Source organism: Microtus oregoni, unplaced genomic scaffold (genome assembly GCF_018167655.1).
Source record: "Microtus oregoni isolate MIOR12 unplaced genomic scaffold, Mior012 000168F_ref0000490, whole genome shotgun sequence".
Classification (NCBI taxonomy): Eukaryota; Metazoa; Chordata; class Mammalia; order Rodentia; family Cricetidae; genus Microtus; species Microtus oregoni.
In genome coordinates this window covers 42,096-67,942 of record NW_024544824.1, presented here as the reverse complement: position 1 = coordinate 67,942, position 25,847 = coordinate 42,096, and the positions used below count along the sequence as shown (strand labels likewise).

The window sequence follows — 25,847 nt, the reverse complement described above, 5'->3', positions numbered from 1 at the left end:
AAGAGCCAGTGTTCCCATGAGGGAGAAACAATATAGTCTTCAAGGGCCCTGCTGTATGTCTTTAAGACTTCTTCTTCTTCTTCTTCTTCTTCTTCTTCTTCTTCTTCTTCTTTTTTGTGGTTTTTCAAGACAGGGTTTCTCTGTAGCTTTGGAGCCTGTCCTGGAACTAGCTCTTGTAGACCAGGCTGGTCTCGAACTCCCAGAGATCTGCCTGCCTCTGCCTCCCTAGTGCTGGGATTAAAGGCATGCGCCACCACTGACCAACTTGTCTTTAAGACTTCTGTATGTGATAGGAGGATGCACCATGGTGCCCTGTGGTCCTGGGACACCGCGATGGCACGGGGGAGTATGAATCAGGGGTCTGGGGTAAGTGTGAATGGACATGTCCTGAACTCCAGATCTCCTGCCATCCTGGCCTGATTCACTCGCTACAGCCTGGACCAGGACAGTCAGAAAAGTCCCAAGAGTCTCTGTGGAAGGTGACTTGTGTCCCCACTGCTCCTCTCACCTGCTCAAAAAGTCTCCATGCTGTGATTTCTGCTCTAAGTCTCTGGCTTTCCTGCTATGGGTAGAGGATCTACTATCTGCTCACTGCATGTAGTAGGGAAGGATGCTGGGGGTCCTGAAACTCAGGCATATCCCCATGAAACTCTCCATCCTCCAGACCCGTCCATGACTTGTGCTGAACACGCCCTTATGACACTTGAGATGGTCTAGCTAAGGTCTGGGACGTGCGCTGCTTCCTCACACCCCATGCCTGCCCTGGGAGCTTTCAGGGCAGCTCCAGGAGCGTGGGAGAGCCAGCTGTGGTAGCTGCTGGCCCTGCCTTGTGAATGCTGGGACTTCTCCCACGGGGGCTCCCCTTCCGGCCCCTCGGCTCACCCCACGGAGTGCTGCTTCCTGCTCTGATGGTGAGGGAGATGTTGAGGGTTTGCACATAGTCTGGACGCCCTCTCCAAGGCAGAACGTGAGTGTAAATGTTGAGAGCCAGCCTTCGCTGCAGTCACATCTGGACCCACACTGCAGGATCGCGTGGCCTGGCATGAGCCGCTTCTGTCACGGCCCCTAACTTCGCTGTAAAATGAGTGTGTGGAGAGGCCTCCCTCCAGCTCTGGTCATGGACTCCTGTGACAGCAGCTCCTGGGAATACCTGAGGATCCCTTATTCTTTGTAGCACTCTTAACTGTTCTGCCTCGGGCTTGCAACAAACTCTGTGGGTCCTGTATGCCTCTCCTAGCATGTGAGCTACGCACTTGTATCCCTATTTTAAAGTCCCGAGGCTGGGGCATTCTGCGGGTCATACAGCTAAGAAGCAACTGGGCTGGTAAGCTCAGCCCTTACCCCCTGAGTATGCCGTCAGACTGTGGGGGTGAGAAGTGTGGTGCCCCAAAACCTCAAGCCCCCTCTGAGCTCTCCCCATCACCCTCACTGTTTGTAGCCAAACTAGCTCCTAGGGTATGGGCAGGGAGTGGATGTGCATGGTTTGCTCTGTCCACAGTGGGGCTAGGGCCATGTTTGCCGCCCCAGCGTGATGGTGCTACGTCATCCCTACAGAATTGTGAAGAAGCAGCAAGTACAGAAGCACTTAGTGATGGGGTACTCTGAAAGAGAGAAGCCACCTTTGCCCTGTCGCTTTTCCAGGCACCATGCTGCTCTGGAGGACAGTGACGATCTTGGCGGCCCCTGACTTACCTGTGTTCTAAAGCAGGAAACTGAGGCTCATTCAGGTCCTCCAGCCTGGAACGGAGAGACTGGAATCTGACCCAACTTTAGTCTCTGGGTGCCAAATCTACCTTCAGCTGTGACAGTTTAGCCTCATGATCCTTTGGAAGGACCCTGTGGCACTCTGTGTAGTTCTGGATCTCCTGCCCCCACCACCATCAGTGGTAGGAGAAACAGCTCCTGTGCCCACCAAGGGTTAATGGTGGTAGAGCTAAGTGATTCCAGATGGGCCAGCGGACAGGCTGGGCTGGCCGGAAATGGCAGCCCCCAGCTTCCCCTGGGGAGCCACCGCCACCTCTCCTCCCCTCTGTGCTGCATCTTTGGCCCCCAGCTGTCCCTGTTCCAGCATCTGCCATCATCCCCTCCCTAGTCAATATCCAGCCATGAAGGGGGCCTGCAGACGAACATCCCAAAGTCCTGTGCAGCAGTGACCCCCAACTGAGAAACTGAGGCTCAGATAAGATAGGGACCCATCCAGTGACTGAAAGTCCAGGGCCAGGTGTCCTCACTTCCTTCAGGACTAAGGAGTGGACACTCCTTGCTTCCTGTAAGCTATTCTGGTCCCTGCGATTGGTCTGAGAGTCCAGATGAACACAACCAAGTGAAATTCTAGGGTACAGTTTCCCCCTTCTCTTCACCTCTCTCTTTCTCTCTGTTTTGTGACTTGGGGCTCAAACCCAGGGAGTTGGCAATTTCTGGTGGAGTCTTTGGCACAGGAAATTCCTGTGTAGGCTTGACCCTGTGACCTTCGGCATCATCCATGCTCCCCCATGACCCTGTGTGGACACCAAGCCCTGGGCCAGGCTCACCTTCTAGAGACTCATTGCCCTACATGGTCTGGGCCAGTCAGAGTCCCCTCTTCCACACAGTCCCGCCCAGTACTCTGTTGAGCAATTGCTATTGAGATAGGGTGGTGGCAAGTTCAAGAATGGAATCTCAGATGCCCCTGATTTTAGACCTTGGTGGGACTGGAGAAGAGATGGGGAAGTTGGGATATAGGGACACAGAAGACAAGGTAAAAAAGAGGACAGAACTTAGTTGTGCATGACCTGGGACACCCCTTCTCCACATCTTGGAACTCAGTTTCCCCAGGGCTGGGGAGAGGTGGCTCTATTCAAGGCTCCAAGTGCTTTTGAAACAATACCCAGTGGATCTTTGAGGACTAGGGGTTTAAGACCAGGGAATCAGCCGGGCAGTGGTGGTGCACACCTTTAGTCCCAGCACTCGGGAGACAGAGGCAGGCAGATCTCTGTGAGTTTGAAGCCAGTTTGGTCTACAAAAGCTAGTTCCAGGATAGGCTCCAAAGCTACATAGAATCCCTGTCTTGAAAAACAAAAAAACAAAACAACAACAACAAAAGACCAGGAATTAGAGAGGTGGGTGGAAGAGAAACAGCCAGGGGCTTCGGGAAGAAGGGCAGTGAGATGGACAGGAACCCCATAGGTGGTACCTTATGCTAGGAGAAAGGCAGGTCAGGGTGCCTGTCTCTGTGAGTGTGGTTTCAGACAACCTAGTTCCACCCTTGCTGTTGCTGTGGGAGCTCAAGAAGCTCATTGAACTTGTCCTCGGTTTCCTTGCCCTAAAACAGGGCAAATAATACCTTTCCTGTTTTCTCAGGGACTTTAAGGTGTTAAAAGGGGGTAGGCATGAACACGTGAAGCAATGTGCTGGGTGAACCTGGGCAAGTCTTATTCCCTCCTGTGCCAGTTCACCTCTGGGCCTTTGTTTCTTCTGGAGGAAACAAGGCTGATGTTATCCTTCTTGGGAGAGTTTCAGGGGCCCCAGGCCAGAGACTTGACACCAGAGCTTAACACACCAGGCTCTGCCAGGGCCGCCTGGAGAGTCCAGTCATAAACGTGGCAGTGAAGCAAGGAAAGCCCTTGTATCTCCAGGGAGATAGGCACTGTCCTCCTAAGCCCTGTCTGTGGAACTAACAAGAGATAGAGGGGGATAATCTACAGCAGGGACCAGGAGGAGGGGATGCACAAACCAGGCTGTCTCCCACCATCCGGTGCTTCGGCTCCTAGTGCTCGCGGGGCTGGTCCTGTAGGGTCCCACTGGCTCCTGGGAGGTTGCCGCAGCTTGCGAGAATCCCATCACGCTTGGGGTGGTCTGCCTGTAAGACTGTCTGTTTTTGGAATCTAAGAGTATGCTGTTTTTCTCTGACAGTGTCTCCCTGTGTAGTTAAGACTGGTCTTCTGGTGTGCCTGTCTGGGGTCACAGGCACTGCTCCACCACTCTCAGTGGCTTAGTGGTTCTAATCTTGCATTGAGTGTTTAGTCAGACACTCCTCTGATGATTGACTCATCTGTATGCAGAGATGGACAGAAATCAGACCCAAAGTGTAAGACAGCCTGGAGACAGCTCCAGCCCCAGGTGAAAAGTCAGGACTCCGTGGTAGCAGCCTTGAAGGCCCTATGACCAAGTGCTATCTGATCGCCTCCAGCCTCCTTCAGGTATCCTCTGTGGGGTTGTCGGTCGGCCACTCCTCTAGGGGGTCCCTGCTTGTCTGGGAATGTCTCTCTGACTCAGGTGGTCTCGTACTATAGTACAGTTCCTCACACAGGGCGAATGTTCAGTGGGCTTGTTCACCGAGTCAGAGCTGAATTCGCTACACAGCTTATCAGTCCTTCCTTTACAGATGGAGAAACTAAGGCATAGAGGCACACCACACCCCCTCCCACCCCAGGTGCTGTGCTGAAGGGAGACTCCTTTTGACAGGCAGCAGGCAAGTAGAACAGGCCACTCTAATACAGTGACTCAGTGGCTGGCGTGGGCAGCGGAATTTCTAAACATCCCCTCACATCCTGAGCAAGCCGGTGGAGGAGGGAGGGAGCAGAGAGAAAGGAGGAAGAAAAACAAGAAACTTGGGGGAAAAGAAAGAGAGAGGGAGAAAAAAAAACCTGAAATTGAAAACAGACACACGCCGTCTACCCTCCCTGCTCCACCTCCCCCCCTTCCCCCAGCTTGGCCAATCAGAATCGGCCCTGCAGCCTTTCCCCCAAAGTGTGTGGTGTTGGGGGGAGGCACGTAAAGCCCACAGTGGTGTGAGCGCTGGGGCTGACTGTGGTCACAGTCCCGGCTGCCCTATCTGAGACTAAAGCTTGCTCTGGGAGTAACTTTGAGAAAGAGGAGAACAGAGAGGAGGCCAGAGCCTGACGGGGCCCAGACCAGTCTTCAGCCTTCTGCCTGCCAGCGAGACCCAGGGCGGCCCCTCCAGGCTGTTCCGCTCCTCCCAAAGGATGCATTTGGAGTGAGGAGGGGCCGGGCTGCAACTCGCCCCTGAGCACCCTCTCCGTTCCCTCAACTCTCCCAGGGCTTGCCGCAATCAGGCCAGCCCTTCTACTGTTGTCCATTTTGGGTCCAGCAAAATAACAGAGGACAGTGAGGAGGACTTCCTGGAGGGGGTGATAGCCCACACCAGCAGCCATCTGTAGCCTGGTAAGTTCAGGGAGCAGAAAACCCATCCCATGTCTTCTTGTCGCCTCTCTGCCCCAGCCTGTGCCTCTTTGTTCAGGGGGGGGGGAAAGGGAAACATTGTAACAAAATCAGATGGGAGGAGAGCAGGAACTCCCCCTTGATAGCAGGGCTGTCCTTCTCCCCCCCTCTTATGGTTACCTGCTGCTCCCTCAATGCTGCTGCCTGCCAGACCTCTTCGGACACCCCCAGAGCTTTCTGGGTGCCAATTGAGCAGGACCTCCAAGGCACAGCAAAGGCTGTGGAGGATGGGAGAGATAGCAGGGCCAGGGGAGGGTGATCCAGAGGTGGCTAATAGTTTTTGCAGAAGTGGGGACCTCAGGATCCTAGCCCCTGTCCCTTGGACCAAGTCTTGTGCCTAAGGCTTAGTCTGGCTTTAGGCCAGTCAATTGCCAGGCCTACTTTAGAGATCTTAAATAGATTTGCAAATTTTCCAGATTCCTAAGATGTCCTTCCAAAACCCTAGCCACTGAGAAAATTCTGGGTCTCAAAGTTTTGGATGGAGGGAAGTTTACCAACTGGCCTAGTGGTGCTGTTGCTGGGGTGGGATCTAGTTCTGGGCTATCAGGTTGGGGGGCTGCTCCGTGAAGGGGGTGGTGGCTGGCCCATTTCCTGCTGTTCCAGGTCTGTTTCCCAGTTCGCTCTCTCCCTCAGGACTCTGCTCCTTCCCCTCTACTCTATCCTAAAATCTGAACAGAGTCTCATCACAATTCCCTTTTGCCCAGATCTCTCTGCAGCTTCCTCTTGCAGAAGGAATGTCCCAGCACTCTGAATGTCCTCTGGGATGCAGGGATGGTTTCTTTCTCTACCTTGATGTGATGACCACTGAACCAACCATTGCTCAGCCTATGGGCTGAAATGACTCTAAACTTCCTCTACCCCACTGCCCCAGACTGGGACCCATGGTTCCAGCCTGGTTTCTTGGTTCCAGATGGTTAGATTCCAGGATCTGTGAAAGGAATTTGCACCACCCTGCCTGTGGGCATTTGCCTGCCCCTCCATCCCTCTTGCTTGGAATGCTCTTCCTCATCACTTCCTTCTCCTGGTCCCTCTAACCATACCTCTTCCAGGGAGCCCTCTCTGCTTCCTCCAGTCTTCAGGTGCTTGCTGTGCCTTTTCTACTAGCACCCTGACACCCGGCCTCTCTTCTTCTCACAGTTTGCCCACCACAGCCTGTTCGGAACCAGCTCTGGCTGCTTTGCAGCCTCAGTGCCTGACCCTGGGTTGGAAGTGAGAATGTGGTGGCCAGGATTCCCTAACGCCTCTGACAGGCCTTTCTAAAGTGATCAGTCCTCCCCTGTCTCCAGGCAGGTGCCCCTGGAGCCCCAGCATAGGGGTCACACTGTCACAGAGGCACTGTCACAGGCGAGCTGGGTGTACACTTTGTATGCCTTGTAACAAGGCTTCAGAGTCAGTGTTGTTATCCCTGTTTGCAGACGAGGAAGCCAAAGCTAAGTGACTCCAGGCTCACACATCAGCGCTAGTGTTTAGGCTGAGGGGGAAGCAAACCAAACTGTGTGCCCCATACATCCTGGCCTTGCATCATCTGGGCAGTCTCACTCCTCCTGCAGTGCTTCCTCCCGGCCTCCATCATCCCCAACAGAAGCTGTAGCATCAGGCCTAGATGCCCCAAGATCTCCCATCTCTGGTCCTGAGCGAGGAGGGAGGCTGTCTGGGAAGCAGTTCAGACCACAGCATGGCAGTGTTATCAGCAGCTCTCTTTCCTCTGTGGGGGGGGGGGGGGGGGGAGATGGACGTGTAATTGCTAGCAGATGTAGGGAGGCAGCAGGAAGCCCAGGGGATCCAAATCCGAGCCTATTCTTGCATGAGCACCCTGTGGGCGTCCCTGGGCTGCTCCATACCTAGGGATTGTGAGCCCTATGGTCAACACCAGGTGTTTGTTTTGAGGCAGGGCCTGGCTGTCCTGGAGCTCACTCTGTAGACCAGGTTGGCCTTGAACTTACAGAAATCCCCTGCCTCCGCCTCCCAGAGTTCTGGGATCAAAAGTGTGCATTACCAAGCATAGCCAGGTGCTGACTTTTGATTCTGCTGTTGTCTCGGTGTGTGGCCCCGGCCAGCACTTTGCTTCTCTTACTTAGCCTCTGTCTTCTCTGTGAACCGGGTTTACCAAGATACAAGGTGTGTGCCTGATCTCTGTAACCTGTCGGGTGGGACCTGTGACCACAGCTGAGAGCAGAACATGTGCCCTCCACTTTCTGTGCGTGAGCATCCGGCTAGAAAAATGATGTACAGCCCTAAAGACCTTTGACTATGGAAGGGACTGGTATCTAATACCTCTTTCTCCAGAGCCAGTACACAGGCTGACTCTGAGACTAGATGCCCTGGGGCTGTAGGAGGGAATCTGGCTTTTGTTCTGGATAGGCCTTGTGGTATGGAGAGAAGAGAGAAGAGACAGACAGACAGACAGACAGACAGACACACACACACACACACACACACACACACACAGAGAGAGAGAGAGAGAGAGAGAGAGAGAGAGAGAGAGAGAGAGAGAGAGAATCACTAGACATTCCGGAAAGGCCCTTCTATTTCTTCCAGATGGCTCTGGATCCCGAACAGTAGGTCCCTGGAATGGGACTTTTTCCATAGACAACTCACTGTGGAAGCAGGGAGATGGGAGAAGGGCGTGGCACCTCCCCAGGTCCCTCTGTGGCACCTCAGCTAACATGAGCAGAACCAAGTCCTGAACAGTTAGTTATTATGAGTGTTTTAACCGTGTTCCTGCCTTGAAGAAACCTTGAAGTTCTCTCTTTGGTCCTCAGTGCTTGGCATTCAGGAAGTTCCTACATATCTGCTAGGTTAACAAAATCTTGCCATCTCGAGGAGTAGATACAAATTCTTCCCATTTTATAGATGGGGAAGTGCCCAAAGAAGCTAAATCAGTGGCCCAGAGTCCCACAGATAGGAGGTAAGAGGATCTGGGATCAACATTTGGGTTTTCTGATTTCAGAGCCTTGTGAGAAGAGGCTGGGTGGGGCCTGGGACCCAGCATAAACTCCGAGGACTGGCCTCATCTGTCCTCAGCATTCCAGAGCGGGGCCTCAAGTCCCAGAATATCATGTGACCATGGGCCTCAGTCCTCCCTCAGTTGAACAAAGAGGTTGACCTCGATGATCACTAAGCTCCCTGCCACCACAGAACAATCCCAGGATTCCAAGCCCTGCCAGAGCAGATTGGCAGCCGCACAGGCCCTGCTGTGTACTCAGGGATCATGCATATTTAACTTTACAATGAAAGAGTTTTTTCTTACCCTGTCTCTACACATTGCAGAAAGAGGTCTGGATCAATGACTGCTAATGGAAAACCTCAACCTATAATAAGGAGGAGAACTTTCTAAACAGGAGAGGGGCCCTTTAATGTGCTCAGTTTCCCGTCCCAGGACATATTCCTGCGGCCTGTTTTCCTGAGAGCAAGGAGGTCTGGGAAGTAGGGTGTGAGAGCTGTACAAGAAAGATCCTGTATGTCCTTTTCGGGGCTGAGCTTTGGTTTGAAGAGGAAGTAGGCTTGGGCCCCAAAGAAAGAGGGGCATTAGCAGAAGTGGTGGGAATGGATGCCCAGGGACCCACTTCTGTGGGATCAGATATAGAATTCATACACTTGCTACTTTCTGCACAGAAGCCCACCTGGTAACCCCTCTACCACCAAGTCTTAAATCCAAAGACTCAGAAAACAGCTTTCTGAATCCCCAGACTTGGCTCCAAGGCTCTTCTACCCCCAAGCACTTTCTTGGGGGCCTCAGATAATGCTCAGCCTGATGCAGGTGGGTGGAAAATCAAAGTATGTCTGTGTACAGCTTTAATCACATTAATACCCTCACTCCGGCCTCCGCGTACGCCTGTTTGATGTCTTGATGTTTGGCACTTTCATCTCCTAGAGGTCCAGCTTCTCCGCTCTGTGATGGACAGCGCTGTCCCTGGGGAGGGTCAGAGGCTCAAGAATTGCCTGAATGTCAGAGATGAAAAGGGTTTCGGGACTCATTTGGTTTGATTTCACTACGGTATGGGGGTAGACCCAAAGTCAGAAAAAAAAAAAAGGATCTATCTCAAGCTATGCAGACCACAGGTGATGGAGCATGCCCGTGTCCATATCATCACCTAAAAAACAGAGGCATAGCCGGGCGGTGGTGGCGCACGCCTTTAATCCCAGCACTCGGGAGGCAGAGGCAGGCGGATCTCTGTGAGTTCGAGACCAGCCTGGTCTACAAGAGCTAGTTCCAGGACAGGCTCCAAAACCACAGAGAAACCCTGTCTCGAAAAACCAAAAAAAAAAAAAAAAAAAAACAGAGGCATACAAGCACCAGCTGCTGTCTGTGGACCAGGCTCCTCAACCCTCGGGGGTAAGGCTACAGGACAGATACGTACAGAAGAGGAACAAAGCTCACCCCCACCCCTCCCTTCTCTCAGGGTCTCAGGTATCTGAGGCTGGCCTCAAACTGGATTTGTAGCCATGGCTGCCCATGAACTTCTGATCCTCCTGCCTCCACTCCCTGAGTGCTAGGATTATAAGCATGCCCCGCTGTGCCCAGTTTTATGCAGTGCTGGGGACCAAGATTTCTTGCAGGGCAAGTGCTCTGCTCACTCAGGCACAACCCAAAGAGCCTGGAGGATGCGCACCCCTGGGTGTGGTTTTCTGGGTCAGAAGGCTTCCAGGCCCATCACTTCTCCATTCTGACCATAGTTTTCTCTTCTATGAAGAGGGAAAGAGGAGGGAAAGGGGTTGCTGCAGAGGCCCTCCCAGCTCTGCTTTCAGCACTCAGTGCCCCTCCCATGTGTCATGGCTGCAGTCTCTTCCTCCTCCTGTATACAATGTCTTCTGTAGCCCACACTTGCTTGGTATGCACTTGATATGTACTTGAAGTTAACCATGAATGTCTGACCTTCCTGCCTCCACCTCCTGTGTGGTGGAGGTTCAGACGTGCACCACCATGCCCAATTTACGTGGTGCTGGGGATCAAACCCAGAGTTTTTTACATGTTAGGCAAGCGCCCCACCAACTGACATACACCCCGGCCCTTCTGCCAGGCTTATTATGACTGTTTGCCACATTTCGTTGGTGACCTTGTTACTTTCATTTCCTGGAAAGTGGGTCCCCAAGAACTGTGGTACCACCAGCTCTTCTTCTCCTGAGCATAAAAAGAACAGAGATAGCAGGGATACCCAGACCACTCCAGAGGGACAAGAACCAGCTTTCTAAACTGGCCACAGATGCCCTGACTCCTCTTAATCCTTAGCATTGGGCTTGAAGGTAAACATTCAGGCTCAACGATATGGGCCATTCTAGTCTTACCTGTATTAAGATTACATTAAGATTGTATTACCTGTGCCTTTATCAATGCCCAACCTGGGTCTGTCTACTGAACTATAGTGCTATGGCGAATAGAAAATTAATGGCCGTCAAGAGGGATGGATGGATAGATGGATGATGGACAGATGACCTCCCCTTTATTCCAGGACCAAAGGTGACTTCATCAGCTCTGGCCCTCATGAGGACCCTGTGCTGAGAAGGGCCCACACTTAGCATAATGCCCTCAAAGCAGCATTTTGAAGCTACAAATAACTTTCAAAAATTACCTCGCCCCCTTACTTTACACCTGCCCCACAAACTACATAGCTGCTCCTGCTGGGGACTCTGTCTGGGTTTAGCATGGCCTCATTCTGGAAAATGGAGTCTCTGGCTCCACCGTTCTTATGCCAGCTCACAACCCACCCCATATACCTGCTCATGTCTCTCCTACAGGCCCCACCCCCATACACGCTTACCATTATGACTTTATCAGTGGCTAGTCATTCACCATCTCTGCTGAACCCCTAAAAGTCAGTATATCGATAAACCCAGGGCAAAGCCCAAATTGTCACACAGTACCCTGAACCTTTCCCAAAGGCTTGCCCTCTTTTCCTGCTGGTCACCTATCACTTTGCAGACGAACCCCAGCTCTAGCCTAACAGATTCATCACTGCCCTTTCCCCCAGACACCTTCCCAGTTCCTCAATGTGGCTTACACAAGAGCTCTCTGGAGTAGCCTGCTCTGACATCATCTGTCCTAGAGCCCACGGAATCACAGTTGATGCCACCGGCATCATTTTGAGCAGTCATAGCAATAGCAGAAGGCTGTCATGCCACTCCTCAGAAAACACGCTCAGGCAAGCTCCACGCAGAGTGGTCACACAACTGCCAGCTGCGAGGACTGGGATGTGGGTGTGGATTAAATGGTCTGGAGATGGAGAAGCTCTCCCAACCTGCCTGAGCTCCCATGCTGTTTCCCTGTCCTGGGTGCCATCAGGGAGAGCTCGCTCACTGGCTTTGGGACACTGTAGGTCTGTCTGTCCTGCTCCCACCAGCTGCCAAGAGGAAAGAGTCACCCCTGTCTGCCCAACCCAGTCCCCAGCCTAGAGAGCAGTGTCGCGAGGGGACAGTTGAGGACAAGGCCTGCGGCATGGAGCAGTTCACTCCATATAGCCGTTCTATCCCATGCTGCGTAAGCATCAATGGAGTACCTACTATAGGCTCAGTCCCATAATGGGAATTTGGAGAGGTCCCACATAATCATTAGGTATGGTCCCTGAACTGTGGGGAGTCAGATTCGAGGGACAGAGAAGACTTAGTTGACAGCCGTAGACTGGGAGACATCATCAGATTTAGGAATAATAGCTGAACAAACTCCTAACTGAGCCTCAACGTAACACACGGGAGAGCGTCCCTGGAGCCTCCTGTGCCATCTGGTCTATCACCTGCATCCTCTCCCTGACCAATCTCGTCTACCAGGTGTCAGCATTCCAGACTGGCCAAGTGACTCCGCCCCCGTGGGTGGAGAGGGAGGGAAAAGGTGGTCTCTGACTTCTATGGGGTACCAGGCCCTCTGCCAAGCATTGGCTTGTGTGAACTTCATCCACAGGCCCTGTGACTCAGCGCACAGGCCTGGATTCTAGCCTAGAGGACAAGCCACGAGACAGTCCAAGGGAGAGCCAGAGGGCAGAGCCTACAGGAAGGGATAGGGAAGATGCTGAGAAAATGCCGGGGTGATGGAAACGTGGACGCTTTCCCTCCCGGTTCACCGCCCAGGAGGGCTCTGAGGGGAATCTCAATGCTCTATAGTTGGCACAGTGGTTCCTGCCTGGTCTGCAGGTTTATGGGCTGGTGCGGGAAGGCCATGCGCTGGTGGGTCAGTAGGACTGGGATTCGAGGCCTGCCCCCTGCCCACTTGGCTCTGAGAATGCATTCTCCCCGAGGCCCCCCAGCCTACGGCTGGTCCCGATGGCAGCGGCCAGGGAAACAGAAGGTTTGCTTGTCTGTGCCTGCTGCACCCTCCCAGCCCCAGCCTGGGACCCCTCTCAGGGGCTCCTTCAGCTGCCAAGGCCTGGTGTTCTCAGTTGCCATGGCACCAGCCCGAGATGAGGCTCTAGAGAGTGGGGGGAAGGGAGAGCAGCCTGGGGAGGTGAAGGCTGGAACTCTGGATTCAGGCTCTAGTGTTCTGTGTCTATGCTAGGGGTGCTAGGCCGGTAGAGGCAGATCCGCAGGCCCTGGCAGCACACTGAGCCAGACTGCCGAGATTATCTGTCTCAGAGACCTTAGTGACAAGGCCAAACGGGTTTTCTCTGCAAGGACGTCTCTCTGAGTTTTAGACAGTCTTACTACACAGTCTTGGCCAGCCTAGAACTTGCAGTGTCATAGAGATCCTCCTTCCTCTGCCTCCCGAGTGCTGGGATTAAAGGTTTGTGCCAGTCGCCCCTCTCCTGAGTGCTACTGTGATGTCTCCAAAGGGCTTTGATTTCTGTCTCTACTTTGTCTCTCAAATTGTTGGATGAACATGCGGGTGCCAGTTCCCTGCACACTGCCCTCAGTGAGGAGAGGGGCAGGGCCCTGACCTTGGAGGATCCTCCTGTCCGTGGATAGAGTTGCTCTTAGTTCGGAGATCAACTGTCTGGCTCAGAAAACAGGCTTTGGACCCAACCCAGCCTGGGTTTGCATGCTGTTCTAGCTCTTCTGATTATTGGCCACTTGACCTTGGACAAGTCACCAAACCTCCATGAGATTCAGTGTTCCCCTCTGTGAAATGGGTATAATGAGCACATTTCCCAACTACTGCTGTGTTGACATAACAGAATTTCTGGATCACTTCGCCGAGCAGAATGTCTGGCTCCAAATTAGTTGGGACTTTTCTTGGTTTTTCAGGTTGAAACAGTGAGTGAGAAGAAAAGTATTGTTCAGTGGTTATGGGAAACTGGTGGACAGAAGCAGGACCAACTAAGAGGAAGGGGACATAGTGAAATGGGCTGTGCTTAGTATAAGACCACGGTGCTAGCCTGGCCTCTGAGGATCCTGGCCGCTGGGTATAAAGGGCCCTGGGGGAAGTGATAAGATTCCTCTCACAGGCTGTATGCAGTTGCACGGGAGTTGGGGAACAGGGCATGTGTGACCCCTGCTGGTCCTAAGATTGTAGCCCTGATGACTGTTGACTTCGGTTTGGCCTAGCTCAAAGGGCAGTGTTGAGAAGTCCAGATATGGGAATAAGCAGGCTGCAGACTCGAGACTAGCATGTGCCTGGTGCTGCCCGGGCTCCCACTGTCCTTTCTGTAGGCCTGTAGCTGTTAGTCCTGCAAGAAAGGTGAGTGGGTGAGTGGGTAGGTGGGAATCGGTCTGTGTGTTGACAGGGGTAGGGTCAGTCTGCCAAGGGCTTGCACGCTAGCCACAGCTGAGCAAATAATGTGAGCCCTTTCTATACCTCAGTTTCTTCATCTGTGAGACAGGCACGTAGCAGGACCTAGGGGACTGGGCTGAGAACCTGACAAGATCATTCTCAGGAGTAGCCTGGCCCTGGTGGCAGGCAAGGCCTTAAACAGGACCCCTGTGACAGTGCCAAGGGTGGTGGGCCCAGTGGGGATGGCCTAAGGTAGAGCTGCTGCCATCCTGCACTGTCCAAGGCCCTCTATGTCCCCGTTTCTTCTGAACTAACGAGGGAGAGCTGGAGTGAGGCCCTGGGCTCCCAGGGCATCTGCAGAGCCAGGCTATCTGGCCTGGGATGAAGCAATGGGGGCTGAGCCTGAGGCCAGCAAGGTGCCTGAGGCAGGAGTCAGGAAGGGCTTGCTCTGCAGGGGGCTGGGTTGTGGGCAGGGGCATGACTGGGCCTCCCATCCTCCTCTCGGACCTCCTTCCCAGGCTGCTCCCTCCCTGGGGCCCCTAGCACACACTGAACACTTTCCCACAGGCTGTTCCACCCACCACCCAACCCCAGCACACACACTGTGTGGGTGGGGGTTGCTGTTGCAGGGGGGATCAGTTCCTTCTTTATCTGCCTGGCTCCCTTCCAGACAGATGTTTCGTTTTATTTTGGACTTCCAGAAAATAGGCCATTTCTTTTCCATTGTGTCCCTGGGGAGGCCTCCTGGGGGAGAGGAAGACAGGATGAGTGTGGGACCCTGGGGACACTGTCCACTGAGGGGACGGTGACCTTCCTCCCTCAACAGTGAGGAGCAGTGGCCTGAGTGCGAGAGATGGTTCCTACGTTCCTACAGCCATGGCTCAGAAGCCGCCTTTACCTGAGTGCCACAGAGCCTCAGGCAGGTCTCTGGCTCCCAGGATTGGGCTTCCTGACTGGTACTATAAAGCTACACCCACATCAGCTGGCTACGGGAAGGCTAGAAGTGCCAAAGTCTGTCAGGTCCAGGGTAGGCTGTTGTCACTTGCTCACTGTCCAGCCGCTCGCCAAGGATTCTGTCCCTGGCTGCAGATTCTTCTTGCCCCCATACACTCCCAGCTTAGAGCTGGCTGCCTCTTCTGAGCTGAGTCATGGCATCCCCGTCGGTCGGGGTTGGGGAGACTCCCTCCACCCCCACCCTTAACCCGGCAATCCAAATCCACAGGGCAAGGGTCCCGAGAGTCACACCACCAGCCTGGAAAGTTCTTCCACTTTCTTGTAGAGAGAAAATAATAACCAGGTTTGGTTCCTCCCACCCAGGGGCTGTGAAGGGCCCCTGATTTGTAAGACAGACAAGACCACAAAGCAAGTTTGTGTTCCCCTTTTGCCAGCAATTGAGCGGCTCACACCCCTGAGTCTGTCACGGGGCTCCCCGTGTCTGGGACAGGTTAAGGAAAGTGACCATTCTGTGGAGGGGCGGAGCCCTGCGGAGCTAGACTCTAGACGGTGAGCAGGTGCTGGGAGTGGGACTCCAGGCAGGTGGGCACAGAACCCATCCTGCTGAGACCCAGTGGGACTTCTCATTTCCCTGCCCCACGCCTCCTTTTCCCCACCTGTACAGTGAGCCTCAGGAAGGGATCAGTTAGATGTTTCCTGGCTGCAGGGCATTGACATTCCAAGATTCCGACCTTGCGACCCCAGGACTGGGCCTCCTGCTTGGGTATCTTGTTTATTCAGAACTTGATGGAACTGAAGCTGGTGACACCAAATGCACCAAGTGCCCCTTTGAGCCACAGCTGGCTTTCCCCCCTCCCATGAGGTTACATTTCTGCCTGGCCTGCTCTCTGCCTCCAGTCTGTGCCAACAGAACCTTGCACATTTGAAACCAGCTCAGCAGCATCTCTTAAGCCTGTGCGGTCTCATTCTTAGAACGCGGCTTTCTCTTCCTGTCATCTGCCCTCCTGCCCTCCATAGTTCATCTCTGAAATTTGCCCCTTGGGCCCCTCTGACATGCAGTTACCAAGTCCCATGGACTCTCAGCTACATTAATCTCAAAGCCATCTGTTTCGTCAGGCCCCACCCACTGCCCTCTGCCCAGCTTGCAGGGGGTGGCAGGCAGTGGAGAGACACACTGCTTTATTTTGGTCTCTACTTTCCTCTTGTCTGGTCTGCATTTCTTGGCAATTTGCCAAGCAGTCTCCACCTTGGTTTTCTTAGCTATAAAATGGGCATAATTATTCCCTGCCCCGAGCTGTCAGAGGATGAAGTGAGACAGTGCATGCCAACTATCACAACAAATGAGGCTTTTAGCTCCTTATGCAGTGCTGTGCACAGATACAGGTGACTGTGGTCCTGTGCACACGTGTTCTGTATTTGTCCCATGGGGGGTATACGTGTGACTGTCACAGCTGACTGTGTCTCTGATGGACATGTGGTAAAGCACCCAGGCATTGGTCTGTGCAGTGGGCACATGTGCTGAGCACTGGGGGAGCTGTGTGCATGTGTGTCCTTTGTGGGCACGCACATGGTTTGTGCCTGCCTGAGGGTTGGGCACCCATCCGAATAGCTACACATGTGTATGCTTGAGAAGAGCGTGTGAGAGAGAGCGTAGGCAGCATCTGGGCTGTGTGCATGTGTTCACCGTGTGCAGGCCTCCCTCTGGCAACAGTGCAGTGTCCCCCCCTCCTTCCCAGACTACTTGTGTCGTGGGAGCCTTGGGACCCCGAGGGAGGAAAGCTGATGCTGGCGGATGTGGCCAAGATGGGCTGGATTTATTTAGATTAAGTTGGTGGGAAAGGAGTGGGGAGTTGTATGTGCCTGTGAGCGGGAAGGCTGAAGCTCCGGGGATGACTCCCAAGCATGCTTGCTCCCTTGGGCCTCACTCTGATTCCCTAAGGAGTGCTTCAGATCTGTTGGGAGAAGCTGAGTTGACCCCCTCTTTAGACCTTGCCTGAACAGGGGCAATGCTGAGGGTTTTCTGACTGCAAGGAGTGGGATTTAGGAATTTTCTCCACTATAGGGGACTCACTGGGTGGGATAGCATGGCAGGTAGGGGATGCCTGCCTCTTGATGTGGTGCCCATGGCGACCTAGGTAACTTTTTTCTGAAGCACAACTCCCTCTCTTGAAGAAAGGAAGTTGACAGAGGCATTCCATCAGGGCAAGTCAGCTAGCTGCCTGGTCCTTCCTGGGGTTGCTCAGAACACAGCGGCTTCCAGAAGCACAAAATGTTCCATAAAGCACCACATGGAAAGCTAAGATTGCACAGAGACATTGAGATGGCCAGGAGGTTATGCTGGGTGCCTGGGCTCCATTCTGATGAGTCCTCGACGTGTAGTTTGTTGTCCACGCCACCCTGGAGGTACCCCAGGTTCAACTGATGGGAAGTCACCTGAAAAACCATCCAACTCCCGGTTGTACTGAGGAAGAAACTGAGGCCATTTAGACAATGTGTCTGAATCTACACACTAAGTCAGTGGGATGTGGGTCATGGACTCCCAGGTACTGTGGCCTCAAACATGTCATCTGCAATCCTGACCAATCATTACTTCCTCAGGTTACCCCATTGAGATTAATGGTGGTTGGAACCTTCTCTTTGAGTAGTCAAAAAAGGTAGAGACAGAGGCAGGTGGACCCTATGAGTTCAAGGCCAGCCTGGTCTACAGAGCGAGTTCCAGGACAACCAGGGCTATACAGAGAGACCCTGTCTCAAAAAACCAAAACAAACAAACAAAACAGATGACCATCACAACCTCTCTGTGAGTGGATATGCAAATGAGTCCCAGAGCAGGCAGGAGACCCAGTCATTGTCACAGCTGGTTCAAGGATCTGGTGAGGGGACCCACTTTGTGTCTATGTGACCTGGTCATGATTCGGGGCTTCTCTGGGTCTCTACTTCCCACTTGGGAAGACTCCTCCCCAGCTTAGAGTCTTTCTTTCAGCTCCCCCAGCCTTCTTCCCTGCAGGAGAGAGCCTGAGAAGAGACGAGGGAGTGCTATCAAGTAGTAGGGCTGGGGTCTGCATGCCATGAGTTTCTAACCTACATGGTGAGCACAGCCTGCCAGAGCCAGGCCATCCTCCTTACAGTGACCTCTCATCTCCTGGCCAGCAGGCCAAATTCCTCCTTTAGAATAATAAACAGTGTGGCCAGCCGGGGAGGCTGGGAGAGGAGGGGAAGAAGGCTAGGGTGAACCCTCCCCCAGCCTGGGCTGCTAATGATTTTCTTTGGCCTGCATCTCTGGCAGGAAGTGGGGAGCCAGAGGGGCACCCACCAAGAGGAAGATGGGCTTCTGAAGGGCCTGTTGGCCCTGCCTGGGTACCCGATGCTGTCTGTGCTGCCGAAGAGGGCCTGGTGTCCAGCTGCAGGAGCCAGCCCTGGAGGGATGCGAGGGGAATGACTGTAGAGGGGGCATCAGGAAGGTTTGGACCAGTAATAATTCTGAGAGGGGTGACCCGGAGCCCGAGGCAGGCTGTCTGGAGAGAGGGTAAAGGAGGAGGGAGGAGAAGCGGTCTACAGAGTGAGTTTGTGTTAAACAAAACTTTGGGGAGCTTTGCCTGTGTCTCACGCACCATGTGTGACCATAGCCTTCACTGGTGGCACACTCATCAGCTCCTTGCTGGCTAACGGCTCTGTCCACAGGCACAGCCTTGGCACAAGAGATGGCAGTGGAGTTCATGAGACCTGACTCCTCAGCCCTGGGGAGGAACCTAGAAAAGGCAACATGGCGGAGCGGAGACAAACTGGGCCCACAATCTCAGGATGCTCCTCGTTGTCTGTCATGTGATTGCCTCCTGGGTTTTTCCATCCATGACTCTGACCATACCTGAGTATTGGTGATTGATTGCTAGTGAAGGAAGGACCAATCAAAGATTCACCCATCTGTGTCCCTGCTCCAGCACCCTCCAGATCTTCTCTCTGTCTTCCTCAGTTCCCACCATCGAACTCTCTGATTCCCTCTCAGACAGGCCCTGCTAGGAACCTTGTGGAAATGGCTTTGCTTCTCAGAGCCTCAGTTTCCTCATATAGATGTTGAAAGTTTGGCTTCAGTGGTCTCCAAGGACCTCAAAACCTGATAAATTAGTTGGGACTGAGAACCTGGTTCCTCTCTCTCCCAGGCCTCCTGGGCAGTGCTGTGCTGTGTGTGTGTGTGGGGGGGGGGTGGGTGGGTTTTAGCCCACTCCCACATTCCTCAGTCCTGACCCTCACCCCCTCCCCACTTCCCTTCCCACAGCCGTCCCATTTCCTGTTGTGCTTGCAGAGGGCGCTGCGGGAGTTCTCCAGGCTCTGGCTCTCCCCCTCCTACTCCCCCAGGCCTTTCATCACACTTTCCCAAATATTTGTCCTGGCAGATAAGTGCCTGGTATTGGAACTGTCACCCGGAGGACAGGCTGTCAGAGCTGGCAGTCCCCTGGCTAGCCCAATTTCCCCACCTCCTAGGTAATACATAGGGAATCTAAGACCCATGGGCGAAGGACACAGACAAGGCTACATGAGGGTTGGAAACAGAAGGGAGAGGGATTGGAGCCCCGGATGTCTTTGCAGCCTTGAGACATGAGGTTAGAAACCCAAGCAGGGCTGACTCTGCAGGAACCAGGTCTAAGGTGGGCCTGGCACTGCCTTTGCCCACCCTGGGCCCTGATCTCCGTTTAATTTTACAGGGCACCATGGGGTTTCCTGGTGTGATGCCAGCTTCAGTCCTCAAAGGTAAGGAGGCTGGGGGGGGGGCAAAGATGAGGATCCTAGGGAGCCGGCGGTGGTGATGCTCAGGAGCACTAAGACTCAAGAATCTGGAAGCTCTGTAGTATGCTCGAGCCTCAGTTTCCCTGTATTTGGAGGTGGTCTGTTAGATCCCCTCAGTAGGTCACTCCTCGTCCAGAACCACCAGCCCAAGTTCCCCACTTATCCCTCTGCACCCACAGCGCCTCTGAGACAGTCCCCCATCCCGTTTCGGTCCAGCTGGATACCTGCCGTAAGCTCTCCAAGATCTGGGCAAATGCCCAGGCAACCAGGGATGAGCCAGTGGCCTGATCTACTGACCGTGGTTTGATGGCCCTGCTGTCTGGCTGCACCTGTCCTGATTTTCATTACCAGGGAACACGAGGGTGTGGCCTTTAAAACCCTCACTGTGAACAATGATGTACAATGGTAAAGGCAGCTACTTCTCCTGGTCCTCCGCCAGGGGATGTCACCAATCATCTAACATACGTATCTTATCCCCCTACCCTGCCCCATCCTTCAAGCCCCAGGGGCCTCAGCGGCTCACTGAGGAGCTGCAGAGAGGTCTAGGGAGTGACCTGAACAGCAATGCAGGAACTGGAGGCCTAGGGATTGCTTCCACAGGATTTCCTGCCCCGTTCTCTTGCTTACCGCCTACACATAGCATAGCTGAACGGCTTAGAGGCCAGAGTCAAAAGAGGCAGAGACCCAGGACAGGAACCCCTGAGGGCCTGACAGTGGTCAAGTGGCCTGTGTTGAATGGGAAGATGTGCAGACAGGCCTCCAGGACAACTCTGGGGGAGTGGCTAAGATCTTTTTCCCCTGACATTTGACCCTTCCTGCCACAAAGGCCAGTTGTTGCTGTCTCTGCTATTGCTCCTGGGACCACCGACCTGCCAAAGCCTAGTCATCACACCCCCTGGGCCAGAGTTCATCCTCAACGTCTCCAGCACCTTTGTTCTGACCTGCTTGGGCTCAGCACCGGTGATATGGGAACAGATGTCCCAGGTGTCCTGGCAAGAGACGGCTGTGAATCAGGACGGCACCTTCTCCAGTGTGCTGACACTCACTAACGTCACCGGGGGCGACACTGGAGAATACTTTTGTGCCTACAACAACTCCCTGGGGCCAGAGCTCGGTGAACGGAAGCGCATCTATATCTTTGTGCCAGGTAAGGACCTTACCTGGGTGCCTACTCCCGCACCCTCATCTCCACGGTGCATAGTACAAAAGGAAGTGTCTCGAGGACAGAGTGAGAGGCAGCCATGTGACACAGGCAAAGAGCACATCCAGCCTGGGTCAGTCCAGGGGCACAATTGGTCCACTCATTGTCTGCTCTCGCCTGCCTGTCTCTCACTCTTGCCTCCCAAGAGTTCCGCGTTCTCAGCTGGTCCCAACCTGTTCCTTTTGGCCCCGTATCCCGGTGCCCTCTTCTCTGAGATCCAGGTGCAGCTACTCTTTAGTTTATGACTTTTTACCCCCTCCCTCCAACGCCAGTACTATCAACATCAAACACAGAGCAGGAAACGGCCTCTGAGAACATCTTCCTAAATACCGTTGTGCTACTATAACAGAAGACAGTTCTGGAGGCAGGGGCCAACATCTGGCAAGAACACTTTCTTTTTCCCCCTTCTTCTCCTCCCCCCACCCACCCTAGGGGTGAGTCGCCCATGTAGCCCTGGCTGGCATGGAACTAACTCCCTCTGTGATCCAAGTTGGCCTCAAACTTACAGAAATCCATCTTGCTCTGCCTCCTGAGAGCTGGGATTGAAGGTGTGCGCCTTCACACTCGGCTTCTTCTCCTTTATTTTTGAGGCAATGTCTATTTGTTATATGGCCAAAGACGACCTTGAACCTCTGATTCTCCTTCCTCTACCACCTGAGTGCTAGAGTCACATGCATGTACTAGAGCACCCCTTAATGCATGCTAGGCAAGCAGTCTGCCCATTGAGCCACACCCCTAGCCCAGCGAAAGCCTTCTTGCAATGTTATACCATGGAAAAAGCAGAAAGGCAAGAGAACACAAGAAGAGCAAGAGGGGCTTGAACTTACGCTTCTGTAACAGCATCAATCCACGAAGCCCTCATGGCTAATCACTGCCCCCCCCCACACCTTTGTCTTTTTGGTGCTGGGGATTGAACCCAAGGTCTTGTGCATACTAAGCAAGGAATTTACCACTGAACTACATGCCCAGACCTCTCTACTGTGATTTTTTTAAAAATTAATTAGCTATTTTTATTTATGTGTTTGTGAATGCACTGTGTGTCATGTGTGTGTGTGTGTGTGTGTGTGTGTGTGTGTGTGCCAGCCACATAACAGCCAGAAGAGGGTGTTGAGCTAGAGTTACAGGCAATTGTGAACTACCTAAGAAATAAATTCAAATTCTCTGGAATAGCAGCGAGTGCTCTCAACCCCTGAGCCATTTCTCCAGTTCCTTACTATTGCTATTTAACTTTTTTGTTTTGAGACGTAATCTCCCTAGGTTGCCATGGCTGGCCCTGAATTCACTCTGTAGCTTCAGCATGTCTCAAATCAGTCCTCTGACATCTTGCATGAGCTTCACAAGAGGCTGGGAATAATGATGATGATGATGATGATATGTCTTCACTACCCAGCTGACAATTATCATTTTAAAAATCCTACCTGTAAGAACTGTTACAATGACAACTATATTTCAGTGCAGTTTGGAGGGGACCAACATCAGAACTATAGCAGCATCCTTATTCTGTATCGAAGGGACTGAGGCCAGAGAGAGAAGAGACTGCTCAAAGTCAAACAGCAATTCACCAGACAGCTAGAAACTCACTATCCTGGCTGCGATTAAACACCATGACCAAAAGCAATTCAGGAAGGGAAAGGTTTATTTCATCTTACAGCTCGTAGTCCATCGGGAAGAGAAGTCAGGCCAGGAAGTCAGGCAGGGACTGAACCAGAGACCACGGAGGAACACTGCTTACTCCCCTGCTCCTCATGGCTTGCTCAGCCTGCTTTCTTATATTACCCAAAGGTATTATATTACCTTTCTTATATTACTTGCCCAGGAGGGGTACCACCCACAGTGGGCTGGGCCTTCCCACATCAATCATTAATCAAGAAAATGCCCCACAGACAAACTGATGGGAGCATTCTTTCAGTTGAGCTTCCTTCTTCCCAGATGACTCTAGCTTATGTCAAAGTTGGAAGAAAAAAAAAAACTACTCAGGACTTTCATTCCTTGGCTCTACTCCTGACAGATCCCACCATGGGCTTCCTCCCTATGGACTCCGAGGACCTATTCATTTTTGTCACGGATGTCACTGAGACGACAATTCCATGCCGAGTGACAGACCCCCAGCTGGAGGTGACACTGCATGAGAAGAAAGTGGATATCCCCCTACACATACCCTACGACCACCAGCGAGGTTTCATTGGTACATTTGAGGACAAGACTTACATCTGCAAAACCACCATTGGGGACAGGGAAGTGGACTCCGATACCTTCTATGTCTACAGCCTGCAGGGTGAGCTCCCTTTCTGGGGCAACAGCCCCTCGGTTTACTAAGTGCACAGCCTCATATCTCGTTGGATTTTCCTGTAGTTTTGGGAGGGAGCTAGTTAGCATTTTATCCCTCTTATGTCTATGGAAACCGAGGCTCAGAGAAAGGATGGAGTTCGTCCACAGTCGTAGTTCACTAAAGGCCAGTCTGGGCTTCGTAAGGTGGGGACAAAGGCACAGGCTTGCAGACAGCTGGGTTTGGATCCCAACTTGGTCACTTCCCATTTGGACCACTTTGCACAAGACTCGTGGTCCCCATGAGCCTGATTCCCTCTCCTCCAATAAGACGAAGGTGGCAATGACTGCCTTCCTCACAGATTTGGGGAAAGGTAAAATAAAAGAGGTTAAGGTGATAGGTGCTTGGTAAATGTCCCTGGGTTCCTAGAGGATTATGGCTTCTGAGATGGTTATCCCATTGTCAGTGCCATGAAGAAAGAGATTCTGTCCGTGGTGTATACTCCTCTGTCCCTAGTGTAGCATAGTACTTGTATATAGTAGTGTTTAATTACTATTGATAGGACCCATGAATGAATCGTTCACAACAGCTACCCACTCCCATTCCCAAGCTCAGTGCTGGTGACTGTTGATGATCTCCATGGCCCTAATCTAATCTCCTCGCCCCACTCCAGTGTCATCCATCAATGTCTCTGTGAACGCAGCACAGACGCTGGTCCGCCAGGGTGAGAGCATCACCATCAAGTGCATCGTGATGGGCAATGATGTGGTCAACTTCCAGTGGACATACCCCCGCATGAAGGTACCACTGAGCCAGGGTTGGAAGGCAGGACAGACGTCCCGGCTCATACCAGCTTCTGATTTGGAAACTTGTCCTTGCAGAGTGGGCGACTGGTGGAGCCAGTGACAGACTACCTCTTTGGGGTGCCCTCCCGAATTGGCTCCATCCTGCACATCCCGGCCGCTGAGCTGAGTGATTCGGGAACCTATACTTGCAATGTCTCCGTGAGCGTGAATGACCATGGAGATGAAAAGGCCATCAACATCACTGTGATCGGTGAGTACCTGGGACTCAGCCCTCTACCCCACCCTGAGCTGACCAGACTCTGGCACAGGCTTGGGGTCTATTTCAGTATCAGATTCAAATAAAATGTAGCGTCAGCCCCAGACTTAGCTCTAAGCCCAACCTAGACTTCTCACCTAGCCAGTTCATCATCAACCCCTTGATGCCGGCCTTGGCAGTCCCATTGCCAAAGTCAACCTTGTACTAGTTTGAAGTTCCGATGTATCCTTTATGTAATATAGAGCCAGAACAGAAAACTTCAACCCCAGTCCCAGGCTCAGCACTGACCCCAACACTAAGAGCACCAAATTCCACTCCTGCTCCAATTCCAGACCAAGCTTGAACTCCTGGTCTGTTACCTCAAGAAGCCCTGCCCCTAGAAGGTACTTCTCTGACCTCTAGTTGACACAGGCCACCAGGAACACCCCACTAGCTGGATCCATACCCTCACTGGTGTCTGGGCATAGCCCCGCCCACAGGACCCTCCCTCGACTGTTGTATACCTTCACAGAGAACGGCTACGTGAGGCTGCTGGGAACACTGGGTGATGTACAAATTGCTGAGCTGCACCGGAGCCGGACATTGCAGGTGGTGTTTGAGGCTTATCCGCCACCCACTGTCCTGTGGCTGAAGGACAACCGTACCTTGGGTGACTCCAGCGCTGGCGAGATGGTTCTGTCCACCCGCAACGTGTCCGAGACCCGGTGAGCACCGGCTAGTCCACTTGCTTTGCAAGTTTCAAAGCTGCCTTCAGATACCATAAACCTTTTTGCCTGAGAATCTGCTGTGTGCTAGGCACATGCCAGCTGCCAGGGATGCTCAGGACCAGAGTAAGCCACTCTGCCCCGCCTGGAGGGGGAAACACACTGGTGGCTCGGCCGCTTAGAGGTTTAGTTACCTTTGCGATGAGAGGCGACAGCAGGTGACAGCCAAAAGCAAAATGTCTGGATGGAAAGCGGGTGTCCTTGAGGCAGACTGATCAGACTGTGCCCTTCTGAAGGGGGTGGGTTGTGGAAAGAGGAATACGGAGATCCTCCCCAAGTGTTCCTCTTAGCTTAGCGGAACTGCCTGCGGGTAGGGATTCAGGAGACTTGTGTGAATGCTTACTCTGCTGCCATCACCCACGTGGTCTTGGCAAGCACATCCCTTCCCTGACAGACTATAGGAAGGCGAGGATGCTGTAGGGGTTTCTGAAGTTCTGACTGAAGTCCCCTGGCCTGGCCTGCTCCACAGGTACATATCCGAACTGACCTTGGTGCGTGTGAAGGTGGCAGAAGCTGGTTACTACACTATGCGGGCCTTCCACGAGGACGCAGAGGCCCAGCTCTCGTTCAAGCTGCAGGTCAACGGTAAACATCACCTCCCTTTCGCTCTCTCCTCCTTCCTCCTTCCCTCCCTCCCCATTCAAACCGTTCCCTTCCTTCTTTGCCCATCCGCCCATGGGAGTGGCTGGAGAAAGGGCCTGGAACCAAGGAGGCTGCATTCTAGACAGCTGACCCGGTGTGTCCCCTTTCTGGGCCTCTGTTTCCCCAGCGGCAAAAGATGACCACCAGATTGTTTTGGTGTTCCCCCAAATCTGAGTCATTTATCAGTCAACACCACAATTTTACTTCGCTTATACAATTCGTACTTGGATGAGTAATTTCAATATGGTGGTCTGTTCAGAGTTCTACATTTTATAGCTTGCGTCCTAGTGGGGGAAGGAGGAAGGTTAGGGTTAGAAGAGA

General features: G+C 53.0%; 1 protein-coding gene across 2 annotated transcripts in view; it reads left to right on the top strand.

The window, feature by feature from the left end:
• Positions 1-4,665: 4,665 nt before the first annotated feature.
• LOC121445248 (platelet-derived growth factor receptor beta) overlaps positions 4,666-25,847 on the top strand; it is a 38,630-nt gene continuing 17,448 nt past the window's right edge. For both annotated transcript variants that reach the window (XM_041647291.1, XM_041647289.1), the window contains exons 1-8: positions 4,666-5,163; positions 19,510-19,555; positions 20,418-20,738; positions 22,801-23,067; positions 23,732-23,859; positions 23,940-24,114; positions 24,632-24,824; positions 25,354-25,469. In XM_041647291.1, the coding sequence (XP_041503225.1) occupies positions 19,516-19,555; positions 20,418-20,738; positions 22,801-23,067; positions 23,732-23,859; positions 23,940-24,114; positions 24,632-24,824; positions 25,354-25,469 (1,240 nt within the window). In that variant the 5' untranslated portion in view covers positions 4,666-5,163; positions 19,510-19,515. The remainder of the gene's footprint in view (positions 5,164-19,509; positions 19,556-20,417; positions 20,739-22,800; positions 23,068-23,731; positions 23,860-23,939; positions 24,115-24,631; positions 24,825-25,353; positions 25,470-25,847) is intronic.